The sequence below is a fragment of the Panulirus ornatus genome, chromosome 52 (genome assembly GCF_036320965.1).
Source record: "Panulirus ornatus isolate Po-2019 chromosome 52, ASM3632096v1, whole genome shotgun sequence".
In the NCBI taxonomy this organism is placed as follows: Eukaryota; Metazoa; Arthropoda; class Malacostraca; order Decapoda; family Palinuridae; genus Panulirus; species Panulirus ornatus.
This window is the reverse complement of record NC_092275.1, coordinates 14,317,322-14,331,686: the sequence shown is the minus strand read 5'-3', so window position 1 is coordinate 14,331,686 and position 14,365 is coordinate 14,317,322. Positions and strand designations below refer to the sequence as shown.

General features: G+C 46.5%; 1 protein-coding gene across 5 annotated transcripts in view; it reads right to left on the bottom strand.

Moving 5' to 3' along the window:
• Window positions 1–246: 246 nt before the first annotated feature.
• Window positions 247–14,365, bottom strand: part of LOC139765100 (uncharacterized) — a 60,466-nt gene continuing 46,347 nt past the window's right edge. For 3 of the 5 annotated variants that reach the window (XM_071692268.1, XM_071692272.1, XM_071692270.1), the window contains exons 13-21: window positions 11,463–13,256; window positions 10,912–11,157; window positions 9,628–9,861; window positions 8,027–8,127; window positions 7,119–7,309; window positions 6,440–6,658; window positions 5,814–6,040; window positions 1,877–1,960; window positions 247–1,702 (exon numbers count right to left, since the gene is read on the bottom strand). In XM_071692268.1, the coding sequence (XP_071548369.1) occupies window positions 1,535–1,702; window positions 1,877–1,960; window positions 5,814–6,040; window positions 6,440–6,658; window positions 7,119–7,309; window positions 8,027–8,127; window positions 9,628–9,861; window positions 10,912–11,157; window positions 11,463–13,256 (3,264 nt within the window). In that variant the 3' untranslated portion in view covers window positions 247–1,534. The remainder of the gene's footprint in view (window positions 1,703–1,876; window positions 1,961–5,813; window positions 6,041–6,439; window positions 6,659–7,118; window positions 7,310–8,026; window positions 8,128–9,627; window positions 9,862–10,911; window positions 11,158–11,462; window positions 13,257–14,365) is intronic. The other 2 variants (XM_071692269.1, XM_071692273.1) reach the window with 2 other exon arrangements.

Genomic DNA, 14,365 nt, shown 5'->3' with positions numbered 1-14,365 from the left:
CTACAGATTATGGACAGCTACAGATGATGGAAAACTACGATTATGGCGCTACAGATTAGGACGCTACGATGATGGACACTGTAACTATAACAGCTAGGTCATTGGTCTCCCCCAATTACATAACTGGAGAGAGGAGAGGAGAGTAGCATGTGACAGGATATGGGGAAGCCAGAGGACAGGCGGCCTGATGGTGTAGGATAAGGTCACCTGCTGGGGAAAGAAACAATCGGGAATAAAACCCAGGATTTTAAGGGATGAAATATCCGGTGAGAGAAAAAGATACATCTGAACTTACAATCACAGTATTCATGTTCCTTCAGAATATACATATGTATTACTGGTTAGGGCAGACTGGTGACGTGTCTGTAGGTCCAGTGTGTGTGTGTGTGTGTGTGTGTGTGTGTGTGTGTGTGTGTGTGTGTGTGTGTTTTGTCTCTCCTTATCACGTCACTTGAAGGTTAAGAGTCATTTAGAAAGTATTATTATGATATTTGTTTCTCTGGCTTATTATCAGAATAAACACACGACGATAACTGACAGAAACACAGGTTAGTGTATTCAATAACATGATAAATATAATAATGAATATTACATGATTGAGTTCATTATACATTACATAGTTTCGATGCAAATGACATGAACATTATTTCACAGGAATGAACATGAACTATATTTCACAATAATGGTTTACCAGAGATGAGTCAGAAGTTACATCTATAAAATACAATGAATATGTTGACTTCTCCGGAAACTATCCTCATTTGACACCATAATAACACCACATCTCCAAAGTTGCTGACATCAATTTCGTTTATATGTTACTACATTGTAAACACCTCATTACCTGGCCTACATGATGATTTTTTTCTTTGTGTGTGTAGGACAGAGAAGTGCCAGTCATACATCTTGGATTTTGTTCTGAGAGACAGTGGCAGCGTTGGTGATGATGACAACACATGCAAAGAGGATTCCTACCATTTCGTATTCATTTCCTTGGACAGATTAGCTCACCTTTGAATGAACAGATTATCAAACAGTGTGAGCCCATAAGCAGGTAGAGTGAACCCTTAAGCATGACATCACACCTTGAATACGAAGACAAACCACGAAATGTGAGTTAATCTTGAGGTTATCGTTCTAACATTAATGATCCAACAGGTACAAGCCTGGCACGCGCGCTCGATTTCTGAAGTCCAGTCTCTGGACTGGATGGATCTCTGTTTATGATCAAGATTTACGTTCTAGTTTTGGAGTTTGACGAACTTTCAAGTAACTCAGAAACCTCCAGGTGAGCTCACCGTCCTCCTACTGACGCGTAGGAGCACGAGAGGTTCAGGCAAGGATGCAGGGAGCAGCACCACGGTGGGGCAGAGCCTCCTGGACGAGTGGGGTTAGTGAAGTCTCTTTCTCTGTCGGACATGACTGGAGTATATGGTATGGGTCAAAGCTTTCTCACTGGGAATGAGATCTCGGTTTTGCTTTCTGCTGGCAACAGGTGAGGATCCTGGTGAGGTTCAGTGTTCCTCTGTGTGGTTCAGGCTTCGGTTCTGCCCTCTGGTGGTGCGGAGTGTAGAAGCTCCTGCCGGGCGTCAGGAGCGAGGGTGTCCGTATCGATGATCTCAGGGGCGGAGGCAGAACGCTCCGCCGGGACCACTTCCTCCCTCAGAGGGGAGTGCGGGACAGCTGGGACTGGGGTAGAAGGCTGCAAAGACAAAAACAATTTCATCACGGGACTTAACAAGGAGAGACGCTACCCACCCAGAAAAAAAGAGAGAACAGAACCAAGATTATTAGCGCATGCGATCATGCAGTATGAGAGGCGAGACAAAGTACATTCGCACATGAGAGGGAAGCATGCAAGGAACTAGAGACAGACCTTGATGCTGAAGGTGAGGTGGTACTTCTTGTTCTTATCGAGGATGTCAGTTGGCAAGACGATCTGCTGTCGCGCCAGCCCATGCTGTCCAGGGAGGGAGACGAGGGCATTACAGCCTCGGAAAGGCCTCGAACGTGTAAGTGTTTGTCGATCTTAACCCAGCCTCACTACACCTCTCCCCTATACCTACACAGCAAGTGTCTAGCGACGCAGACAAACCCTAAAGGAAGCTTCATCCTAGGGAGGATTTCGCTGCCAGATATACAACAACAACAGTCTGATCTGCGCTGCCAGACTTTCACATCTAACAGATATGTTTGTCCCCAGCCACTGGCAGCGCAAAAGACAACCATCAAATTTCCGACAACTACAGCTCTGGCGACTACATATGGCCAGCAATGATACGTTATCATTCATGATAGTGCTAACTCATATCGTGCTTGGTGCTGTGCCTCTCGTGCAGTGTTATCGTTAGCATTCTAAGGAGATAAATGGTCCGATTTAGAGAACCTGTCAGACTTCTTTAATACACGAATAATCAAACAGAGAATGATGGGTGCTGTCCACAAATGAAGATCAAGACTTTGATACAGAGTGCTCATTCAACTGTACTTTGAGGCTAGACCTCAGTGGGCCGGCGCTGACGTTACGACCCTTGGATACAATGGACTGGCCTTTGACCTAGCTTGCCTGACGTTCACATATCACTCCACCGATGGATGAAGAGGAGGAGGAGGGGTTCTGGACGAGGAGGAGGAGGGGTTCTGGAGGAGGAGGAGGAGGAGGAGGGGATCTGGACGAGGAGGAGGAGGGGTTCTGGACGAGGAGGAGGAGGAGGGGTTCTGGACGAGGAGGAGGAGGAGGGGTTCTGGACGAGGAGGAGGAGGAGGGGTTCTGGACTAGGAGGAGGAGGGCGGGTTCTGGACGAAGAGGAGGAGGGGGGGTTCTGGACGAAGAGGAGGAGGAGGAAGGAGGAGGAGGAGGAGGGGCTCTGGACGAAGAGCAGGAGGAGGGGTTCTGGCGTTCCTTGGTTAGGTTATGAGCAGAGCCAGACTCTACTTGAGGGTATGCACCTGACGCAGAGTCAAGCCCATTAGCTCTGGAATGTACGTGTCTCCTTGTTCACCCAGGGTAAGTGGAGATGTCAGTGTCTAGGGTTCTGCACTGGCGGGATCTCTCAGCTGTCAGTATATAAATGACACAATATACGCAATCAGCCGCGAAACTGTTAAGTGCCACGTCAAATGCCAGACCATCACACCAAGGGTGGTCGTGCTCGATGGATTAACGTACTCCTCAGGTTTAAGATAAAAACAAATAATTATCCTAGTTCTCCTTCCTTGTAAGGAACTGCCTGAGGTGCTTCGGTGTGATGAATGTCGGGGTAAGGAAGCCAGCAAGACGCGTTTAAAATAAATATTAAACGTTGTAATTGGTTTCTAATGATTTCGCATTCTTCCTACTGTCTGATGTAGTTACAGGCAATTGTAGGTAGCAAATGGAAACAGTATCATAAAAGGAAAATTGCCCAAAACATTTCATATTCAAACCCTTGTGACACCTTCACAAGACATTGATATATATATCGTGGTGCTTCCATAGCCAACCCTCACTAAGGTGCTCAAGACCAACTCTCAATGACGTGTTCAAGTGGAAGTGGTTTACTTCTTACTGACACTACAACCAGCTCCATTACGTTCATATATCTATACATCATTACTCACAAGACGACGAGGATGATATTCCTGTTGGGATAGAAGAGAATTAGATCTCTATGTGCCAGACTTTACCCTCTTACACATCCAAGAACAGCTGACACTCAGAGGTGATCTTGTGCCTTGAAAACATAATCAGAAAATAACATCAGTGTAAGATAACGTGACCAAGGCATGGAAAGTGTTATTATCAGAATGCACGTGTTATCCGTCATGTGATCACGCAAAGAAATTATCCCATAAGATAAGGATTTTCTCATACACTAACAACCACACTTGTGTTTATCTCATCTTCAACTGACTTTTGAGTTTCATGACCTGGTTGTCTGGAGGAGCATGTCTAATGAGCCATGCAGAGGATGTTGACATGCAGTAAATACACATTCGACAGCTGAACATCCACATACGCCAGACATACTGTGGCTAAAGGGAAGGATAAGAGTGTCTGGTGGAAGTGTCCCTTGACTTGTCTGCTGTGGTGCATGTAACAAACCAGTGTACATTATGTTCAAATGTGATGGATAATATAAGAATCCCTGAAACATTTTGAATCACGAGATTATCACCTTTAAAGCGTGTATTATTTCACTGGTAAGATAAAGCTATGTACAAACTTAGAGATGGGGGGGTGTAAGTGCTTAAAAACCATATATTTCTTTGTGTCTATGTTCAAAGAAACTATAGCTTTTGTGTTTGTACATGGAGTCTGTCAAGTCCCATTATGAGGTAACTCTTCTCTATATATGTAAAAGGCACCTTAGAACCTAGTGAGAATCTTATTTAAGACTACAGAGTACATTATTTAACGCCCCTTTTGACAAAATCCAACTCCAAATTATATTTGCGATGAAATGTTTAGTTTTATCTACTTAGACTGAATGACTCATAAAGAATTTTAACCTTTAAAAGTTTTCACCTTTAACAAACCCAAAAAAGTTTTTCCTCTCACTGTAGCAATATTTATACGAGATACAATGTGTTTACAGCAAGAGCTGATGTTATAATGTCTCAAATCATAACACATTTTAACCTTAAAAAGCCTCAGGTTGGAAAGCAATATAGATTTGATTCATATTTTATTGATTATATCATACCTGGTCATCTTTCCTGCTTTACCAGATTGCGTCAGGAACAGACGAATAATGGCTTCATTTGCACACATTTACTCTACCAGTCATGTATAATTTATCGAACCAGGAAACTATCATGCTATACCACATCATAGGCCTTGGTTGACAGCACGTCGGCCCCCATCTATCATACTACTCCAGTTCTTTCCACTCTATGCACGCCCTTTACCCTCCTTCTTCTAGGTCTTCCGCTCCTCCTGCTCCCTCTGCTTTGGACACACGAATCCTCTCTGTTAGTATCTCATCACTCATCCTCTCCATCTGTCCGAACCACACCAGCACACCCTGGTCGGCGCTACCATGCATAACATTCACCATGACACCTTTGTAGCAGTGTTACTTCGTATGGTCAGACTTCCTCATGTCACATAACGTCCTCAGGTATTTCACTTCCATGACATTCATTCTCTTCGGATCCTTAGCATCTGCAGCCCAAGACTCACATACCTACACTACTGTCAACACTACTGTACCTTCATGTATGCTTATGTCTTTCCTTATAGACAGTGACCTCTCCATCTTGCAACTCACTTCAGTTCCCATACCAGCACGTCCCCCACATTTATCACAGCAGCTCTCCCTATATCCTCCTGAATTGAAACTCACAGTCAACTCGTCCTGGCTTACCTTCCTCTACAGCATTTCATAACCTTCCATTTTATCATATCACTTCTCAACTTTCTCCTTTGGCACACTCATACCCTGTCATCCACCTCCGGAGTATCTCTGGAGAGTCTGCCACAACAGACAGCAGCGCCATCTATGATGCTCTTCAACATACAGTCCACACATTACATGACCAGGAATCAGCTCCCACACTGATGATGACATTGAAGACCTCGCCATCAGCTTCCCTGTACTAACCTGGCCAGAGGGACACCCAACATGACCACGCTTCATGACCTTTGGTGTCCAACGGTGGACGTGGATGACTTCCCAAGCACTGCGAGAGTTCCTTGAAAGGGAACTTGGTGTTGTAAAGTTCAAAGTTCAATGTTCTCCACTATACTAACGCAAGAACAATTCACACCCGCACAAGTCATTTCACACGAACTACAAGCCCTACAAGCAACCAACCCTCCTCAGGTTTACCTGTAGCTCTACGGTGAGGGGCTTCTTAGGGTCATAGTTCCTGAGACCAATGGGTTCCCCGGGGGCGACCCTGGCACCATCTTGCGGCGGCGCAGGGGAGGCGCCTGCGGTCCCTCCTGCGGTGCCTCCGCCTGCGGTGCTGCCCGCTATCCTCGGGAGGGACACCTGCTTGTTGTTGTTGTTATTGTTGTTGTTGTTGCTGGCTTTTCTCCTCCTGTGGTAGCCAACTGTGGCAGAGAAGATGGTTGAGTGTGAGGAGGACGCGTCGGGTGCAACACATGACGACAGATGTAAGATAGTAGAACATCTAGACAGACAGGAGGACCAGAGGACGAGCTGAGGTAAGAATGACACTTGAGGCCACAGCTGAGTGACCAGCCAGTCAGGCTTGCTGTGTGAGGGGAGAAGATATCGTTCGGGGAAGAGAAGGAAAGAAGATGGATAAACAGTGATAGGAAGAAATGGGTCATAAAGTACAGAGATGGGGAAATAAAGAAGTAAAGAGATTGGCAAACAATGAGGTAGGGAGGTAATGGACGAGGTAAACTATGCTCTAAAGAGACAGGTAAACAAAGATATAAAGAGATAGGTAAACCATGAACGACAGAGCTGCACGGGTGACTCACTGTAGGCGGCGCAGGGGACGCCCGTGTAGGCGTGGGCTGCGTGGTGGCAGCGGTGGGTGGTGTGGTTGCAGACGGAGGGGTCCCGGTGAGTCATCAAGGGTTCAGGAAGTTCCTTGATCTCGGCCCTGCGGATGGCTCTGCTCAGCTTCTCCACGTCGTCGGAGGGGCGGAAGGCTGGGATCTTGACACCCTGGGAGCTCTGCAGGAACCTCAGCTGGTCTGCCGGAGGAGAGGAAGGAAGGTAAGATATGTTCCTCTGGGGTCCGACGAAGAAAATGAACTCATGGACACCAAGTTAGGGCCAGATTATTTGATATGAAGATAAAGAGAGACGTTCTAGCAAACAAAATGTAGATAAATGAGGCGTCCTTGATACTAGCCATATTGAGAAGTGGGGATGCACACATCCCAAAAGTACGTCAGGGTCAAGATGATGCAAAAGACCAAATGAACATACTGAGTACCTCAAAAACATGTAAAAGAACGTCATTAAGAAAACCACGGTAAAGTGGGATTCTCAGAAACAATAAAACTAATTCAGATCTCCCGATGCATGCAACAACAACAACATCTACGAATAAAAAGTAAAGGAAAAAACTGATTTCTTTCTAACTTTTATTCCAAACCCATGAAAATAGTGGAACGAAAGGTCTAAGCAACGCCTTACGGCTGAACTGACCGTACAGGTACTTCTCGTAGCTGGAGAAGCTATAAGGGCCACCGTAGCCTCTTATCCCGAGTAGATTTCCTTCCTTATGGAACGAGTCCACCATCCTCTTGATGAGGACGTGCTCGTTGGCTCGTGTGTTGCGGATCTGCATTCGCTTCAGCTCCAGTAGTTGCTGGAACAGCCTCCGCTCCAGCGCGTACCTACGACAGACACAAAAAAGTCTCAACAGCTTGGAGAGCGAGGGAAATATTTGGTACCAAGAGGCGAAACTTTTATCAATGTGAGTTCAGGAAAATCCTGTGACTTTCAAATGTTGCTAAGATGTCAACCTTTCATAGATTTGTTTTCCTTGAAATTCGCCTGATTTTATTATGTAAAACAAGACGTATGAAGACGGATACTTTGCATAATGATAAACTGAACATGTTTAAAAACATGGGTGTTTGTTGATATAGAATTTGAAAGTGGATTATTTAGACATTATGCAAAGACAATTCAAAATATTATTAACATTCTTTATTTACATATGAAATACTCATCACAAAATAGTTAGCATAATACTTGCTTAAGTTATAACAATCTGACTTACGGTCCAACCTGCAGGGCCTTATGGTGCCAGTCCTCAGTGAAAAGACGCAGAGCCATCATTAGTTGGCCTCAGGACCCTCAGTGCTGCAGGTCTCAGGACCCTCAGTGCTGCAGGTCTCAGCACCCTCAGTGCTGCAAGTCTAAGTTCCAAGACTCGAACCAGCCAGCACTCGGGGTCCTTCCGTTCCAGTACCTACCCGAGCGTTGGAACTAAGCCTCCTAGTACCTACATATGGACGGGAGCCATGCATTGTATTACCTACCTGGGCACAAGACCCCTACGTTCTACTGTCTACATAGGCATGGTACCCATGCCATCAAGAACCTACTTGCGCATAGTGTTCTGCATGGCCTGAGTGATGGACACCTCGGTGGAAGGCGAGGCGGCCTTGCGGGATCGTCGTCTTAGGCTCGACTCCATGTTCTCCACCTGAGGCACAGGAACAAGTGTCACCTCCAGCGGTGGTACAGAAAAATACAAAAGACACGAAATGTGAGCAGTAGACATACTGGCTGAGGGTATGGCTTTGAGTGAGGACTACAGATCAGGATGTCTCCACTTTGTTAGAGTTGTTACACTCAAAGTAAGAGTGATAATGTGAGGTTCATTATATATATACGGTAAGTATGTAAGGGTAAGACAATGCAGCAGAATCTATCAGTCTCTTACAATTGGAGAAAAGACAAAATACCGTGAAATCTACTTACAGAAAATAAAGTTTATCATAGAGAGATTTGAAGAATAAGAAAAAGGCTGTACAGATATGTGTGTAAATGGTGATTAACAGAATAGTAAATTGGTAAACAGATTGCAAGGTATAAGTATCTTTGTTCCTACCTATCTGTGTATCTATCTGTTTGTTTGTCTGTCTATCTTTCTATCTATCTATCTATCTATCTATCTATCTATCTATATCTATCTATCTATCTATCTATCTATCTATCTATCTATCTATCTATCTATATATATATATATATATATATATATATATATATATATATATATATATATATATATATATATATATATATATATATATCATTATCATAATACACACTAGGGCTCTTCATACTGGGCTGCTACGGCTCTAGGTTGCGCTCCACGCAGTAGCAGGGTAGCTATAGACTCCTCGGGCGACAAGGTCTTTGACCAAACTGTACTCCTTCCCGTCCATCTGAGATGATGCAGCCATGCATCTGCAAGGCTGTGTCATAGGCTAAGGACCTTTTCGCTCCAAAGGAGTCTTTCATTACCCTGCTCCTGTCTGGAGTTCTTTCATTACCCTGCTCCTGTCTGGAGTGCTGCAGAAGCCCCATAATAAGGGTCGTGGGACTGTATAATCACATTTACATTAGAGATACAAAACATCAGAATACAGTAGCTATATACAGTGACATACAGTCAAGCTTACATTCCAGCTTCGCCAGTCAAGCAAAATACGTCATTCCACAACCACAATAACATTGATCTCCCTGTAAGCTTCACAACCACGTAAGTAACTACACATTACAGTCTGTGGCTTGTTAGTCAGATAATGATGACATAACTGAAAGCTAAGAGTACCATAGAGTGCTGCAGGGAACGATGGTTACAGAGAAACGGGGTACAGAAATACAGTTAGAAATGAATATACGAAAAGTTATATAAACAGGAATATTAAGGTCATGCAGTTCTCATAAATGTAAACAACTGTTCTCGTGTTATCATGTTGCATAAGTTTAGGTATGGCGTCGACTGTAAATGTTTTGTAAATGTGTTAAAAAGAAAGAATGTGTAAATCTTTGTGATGATCTCTTAATAGCTAGAGCACTACGAGGCTTGTGCCAACTGTGTTCATCAAGTACTTAGTGATGATAATGTTATGTGAGGTTGGGCTTCTGACCTACTAACTCAGCTGGCATTAAAGTTATCATTTCCTTATCGTCTTACCTTCTTCGGGCCGCCACTCATGGCCCCGCTCCTGACCTGACCTCTCCTAACTCCGGGCCGCCTGTGTGACGTGACCCCGAGCTTTCGTAGGGCGTCTTCGTCGGCCTCCTCGTCGTCTTCGTCTTCGTCAAAAGTACCGGGAGGAGAGTCGTCCGTTCCCCTACCAGCCTCGTCTGTGGCGTCGACTCCCTCCTGACGGGCCCTGAGGTCACGTTTCTTACGAGGTCCTCTCTCCTGCAGGATGCAGAAGGACAAGGTGAAGGGACAAGAGAAGGACTGATCACAGGAGACCTAATGGTTCATGGCAAGGTTATCTGATGGAGGATAGTAACAGTGTCGTGAAGTCAGCCTTATTTCTGGAAGAGGCAGGTTAAGATGGCACTGGGCTCCTCCTCGCCCACCACCCCTTCCGGCTCAACAGCCAGCGGGGAAATAAACTGAAAAGGATGACCATGTCCTACAGAGAGTAAAGTGCTACTGAAATGTTGATGGGGAGTGTAACTGGAAAAGTGCCCTACTCTAGTGGAAGGTAAGGTGGACAAAAGGAAGGTGATGGAGAGAAATGTGGTGAAAGGAAAGATGAGAGAAATTGAATATAAAGGAAGAGAAGACAAAACAATGATGGGGAAGGACATGAGAAGAAAAATCATGGAGAAATATGAGAGAGAATAAGCTGATGGTGAAGAAAGGCGGATAAAGACGATCACAAGATGATGGGAAAAAAATAAGGAGGCAAGATTGAAGTGGGCAACGAACTCATCAGAGTGGAGGTAAAGCAGGAGTTATTATCATATTTTCTTACTCTAGCAATAAGTACTTTTACTATGACTTACTCTTTCGAAATCATGTCGTGCTGTGGCGATACCCAGAGAGCTACATCTAACCAAAGAAGCTGACGACATGTAAAAGCCAGTAGAACTTACTCTGTTGCCAACACGATATCCTTTAAAGTCAGTAAAACTTACTCTGTAACTGAAACTTTCATGTACCTGTCAGTCTGCATAGGTCACGGAACTTTCTATAGAGTTTCTGGCACTTACCGTGTCACCTTTTGAACCTATCGCTTCTCACAACGTACATAGAACTTAGTTCATTTTTCATGGATCTTACCGCTTGATCCGTGACAGTACCGTATTGCCCGTGGAACTTGATACCTTTTTAAACTTGGTGTGTGTAACCTGCAGAACTTACTAGCCTTTGGAGATGACTGTGTTACCTGTGGAACTTTCTACCCTGCAACTGTTGACTGTGAACTTAACACATACTCTCACGTGCGTTACTTACGTCATCGTCGTCTCCGACGCCGTCGCCCCTGCCCGTGCGTGCAGCGCGCCCGTCCTCTGGCACGGCGCCAGCGCCGTACCTCTCCTCCCGCTCCTTGTTCCGTCTCCGTCTCGTCTTTGTCTTCTTCCTTGAAGCCTGGGGAGTGTCCTCGTCCTCGGTGTGTCTCTCGGGGTCCGTCGGGCCGTCTACATCGGAGTCTCGCTCGACGGCCAGAGTATCGCTGTAGCCCGACTCCTGTAGAGGACGCTGCGTGAGAGGGATAGGAAACGTGGTGTTGGCCTGACCATTCAGACAGTAAAGTGCCTCAGACGTGCATAAGCTCAGTGATATCCAAACTCTACAGACTTCTACCATTATCATCAAGGAACAAAATCATGCGGAAAGACTTGTATGCATGCATGACCAGGAACACTGGGTTGCTCTACATGACTACAAGTATTTGTGTCCAAAACTGATTTGCATACTGGGTTTCCACGAAGGGTCTCATGACTCGAGGTAGGGGAGGGAGATCGAGGGGCAGTATGAGAGTATGGCTCAGAGGACGACCGTACCTTGAAGCCAGAGTCGCCGGTGTCCCTGCCGTGGGTCGAGCTTGGCGAGGACAGCCCCGGCGGTGCGGCGTCCACCGTCAGGAAGTCTCGCCCGCTCGACTCCAGCAGCATCTCGTGACTTCGCTCCTCCGAGGCGGTCCCCGGAGGCCTCTCAACACCTTCCTCATCGTCCTCCTGTGTGTCACGTAGGCTGCCCAAGTGGGGCAGGTCCCTCGAGATACTAACACGTCGGGTAGTGTTCTTGTGTACGGGTTCGCCATTATCGCCTCTAGAGTCGTCTTGTGTCGATCTTCTCTTCAGGACTGAGGCCCTCTTCCCGGCGCCTCCTCCCTTGGTCTTCCTGTTCCCTACCTTCTTGCTTAGGGTTCCTGGGCGAACTGCTGACTTTGGGCGCGCTCGCACCCCGGCCGCTCTGGTGGCTCGTTGGCCATTCTGACCTTCCTCGGTCTCCTGACCATCATCTTCTTGATCTTCATATCCTTCTTCATCGCCCTCCTCTTCATCGAAGCTTACATCTTTACCTGATAATTCCTTGTCTCCATCATCACCTTCATTGTTGGCCTGTTTGCCCGCACTTTCCTCCTGTTCAGTTGCACTTCCTCCGTCTACTTCGGTCTCGTCCTCGTCAACTTCAATCGTTTTTCCATGTTCTCCGAGCATTGATTTCTTACTCTTAATCTTGGAGCTTCCCTCTTGCTCCTCCTCCAGCGATGACTGTTGCTTGGAGGTGTTGCTGATGACGGTGTTCTGTGCGGACGAGGCGCTGCCTTCTTCTCCAGGGCTGAGGCTGGCGTCCTGATCCAGGGATCCTCCTTCTCCGGATCCTTCACTCCCACTCTTGGCGATGCTAACTTTCCTGTCGCTTGTCTTGACCTTCCCATCTTTAGTGTCTTCTTCATCACCATTTTCTTTGTTGCTGTCTTGTACACTTTGGTCAGACTCAATATTCTTATTATCTTCGTTCCCGTCGACACTATCTTGTGTTTCTTGGTTGCTGTCTTTCTTATCGCCATCAGTTTCATTATCTTCAGCTTCTTCTCCGTCTTTCTTACCTTGTTCAGCCTCTGCGTTCTCGGGCACAGAGGCGTCAACATCATTGTCATTGTCTTTAGCATCTCCCACGTTCTGTTCTGCTGAGCCGTCACCCTCACCGGCCTTGTCTTCCTCACCCACCTGTGTCTGGCCTCCCTCCTCTCCCTCCTCTTCACTTTTCCTCTGCAGTGCTTCCTGAGACGTCCTGTTGGTGTCCTCACTTTCCTCTGTCTTTTCGTTCTTTCCGGCATCTTCACCGTCACCATCATCAGCTCCTTCGTTCTTACTTCCTTTGGTCTTCTCCTTTGCTCCTTCCTCCTCCACGTTACCATCGCTGTCTATGGACCCTTCGCGTGATGACGCTTTACCGCCAGGCTCACCGGAGGCATCCTCTGGCACGCTTCCACTGGCGTCTGGGTCCTCCCCACCCTTTTCCTCCGACCCTGATGCGCCGGCACCATCTTCTGATTCCTCCTTCTTTACTGAGTCTCTTTTACTCTCATCTATTTCCTCTTCATCTGCCGACGCTTTTTTGTTTCCCTCTGCGTCTCCCTCCGTCTGTGACTCCTCTTTATCTACAGACTGTTTTCTCTTGTTCTCTTCCTCGTCTGTTTCCTTGTCTGTAGTCTTCTGTTTTCCCTGTTCTTCCTCCTCTTCATTCTTTTCCTCGGCTATCCTCTGTTCCTCCGCCTTCTTTCTCGCCAGTTCTGCCGCCTCCTCTTCCAGTACCAACTTCCTGATGTTGACCTCGGAAGTTCCAGTCTAGCAGGTGGTGGTGGTGTGTCGGGTCAGGTCAGGTCAGGTCCCAGCCGACCGGGAGAGGTCACACAAGGTCAGGTACACATAATTCAACTTTGAAGCAAAGCTGGGAGGATATTCATTCTTTCTATACTCTACAAAGAAACTGTGGGATGTTGTGGCCAATTTCTCAGTAGGAAAGACTTGCATATCTTCTATTATTGATATTTTCTTAATAAGAGGTAAAGATACACGATTGGGGAAGGTGGGGGCAACTGGAGGGTTTGATCAGAATAGTCAAAAATCACAAGAAGCCAATCAGAAGGTTATGGTCTAGATGCTAAACTTATCAGTAACAAAGAATACAAAATCTGTGGCAGGGTCGGGGAGGAATGACGCGTTCGTCAAATATCAGATACACAGTCGGGGCGTAACTGGAGTCACTCACCAGTGGAAAACGGTGCTTGTGGCTTTACGTACGTATGACTGCTCTAGATTCCCTGGAACGTATGATTAGGAAGAACTGGATGCTGAAGCAGAAGCACCATTTTCCCTGAGGAGGAAATCCTCGTACATGACCACAATGATTATCAAAGAAAAATAACAGTAAAGTAAGTGTGAGTGAGTTCAACCAGGGCGGCGTGACATCTGCGGGAAGGGAGGGAGGCACAGACAGGGTGTCAGGGGAGGGGATGTCAGGGCAGGGGAGGAGATGTCAGGGCAGGGGAGGAGATGTAAGGGTAGGGGAGGAGATGTAAGGTCAGGGGAGAAGATGTAAGGGTAGGGAAGGACACGGTGAGCAGCAGGAGTGGGTGGGGAGATAATACCCAACATTGATGCTACACAGAACCAGCCAGGGACATCATCAGGCCCTGGTGTTGTCCTCTTAGTTAAGTGCTGGGCTGACCACGTGGGACTAACCTACCCACTCCCCACGTGGGTGAGTGGGGAGTGGGTAGTGCTGGGGGACTAACCTAAGGGGAACTTGTCTATTCACTCCCCACAAGAGTGAGGAGGTGAGTGCTGAGGGGGACTGACATATGGGGTTTTACCTACCCACTCCCCCTGCAGGGTAGTGGGTAGGTAGGGAGACCTGTGAAAGGAAATGGGTCATGACTTTTTGATGAAGTCGG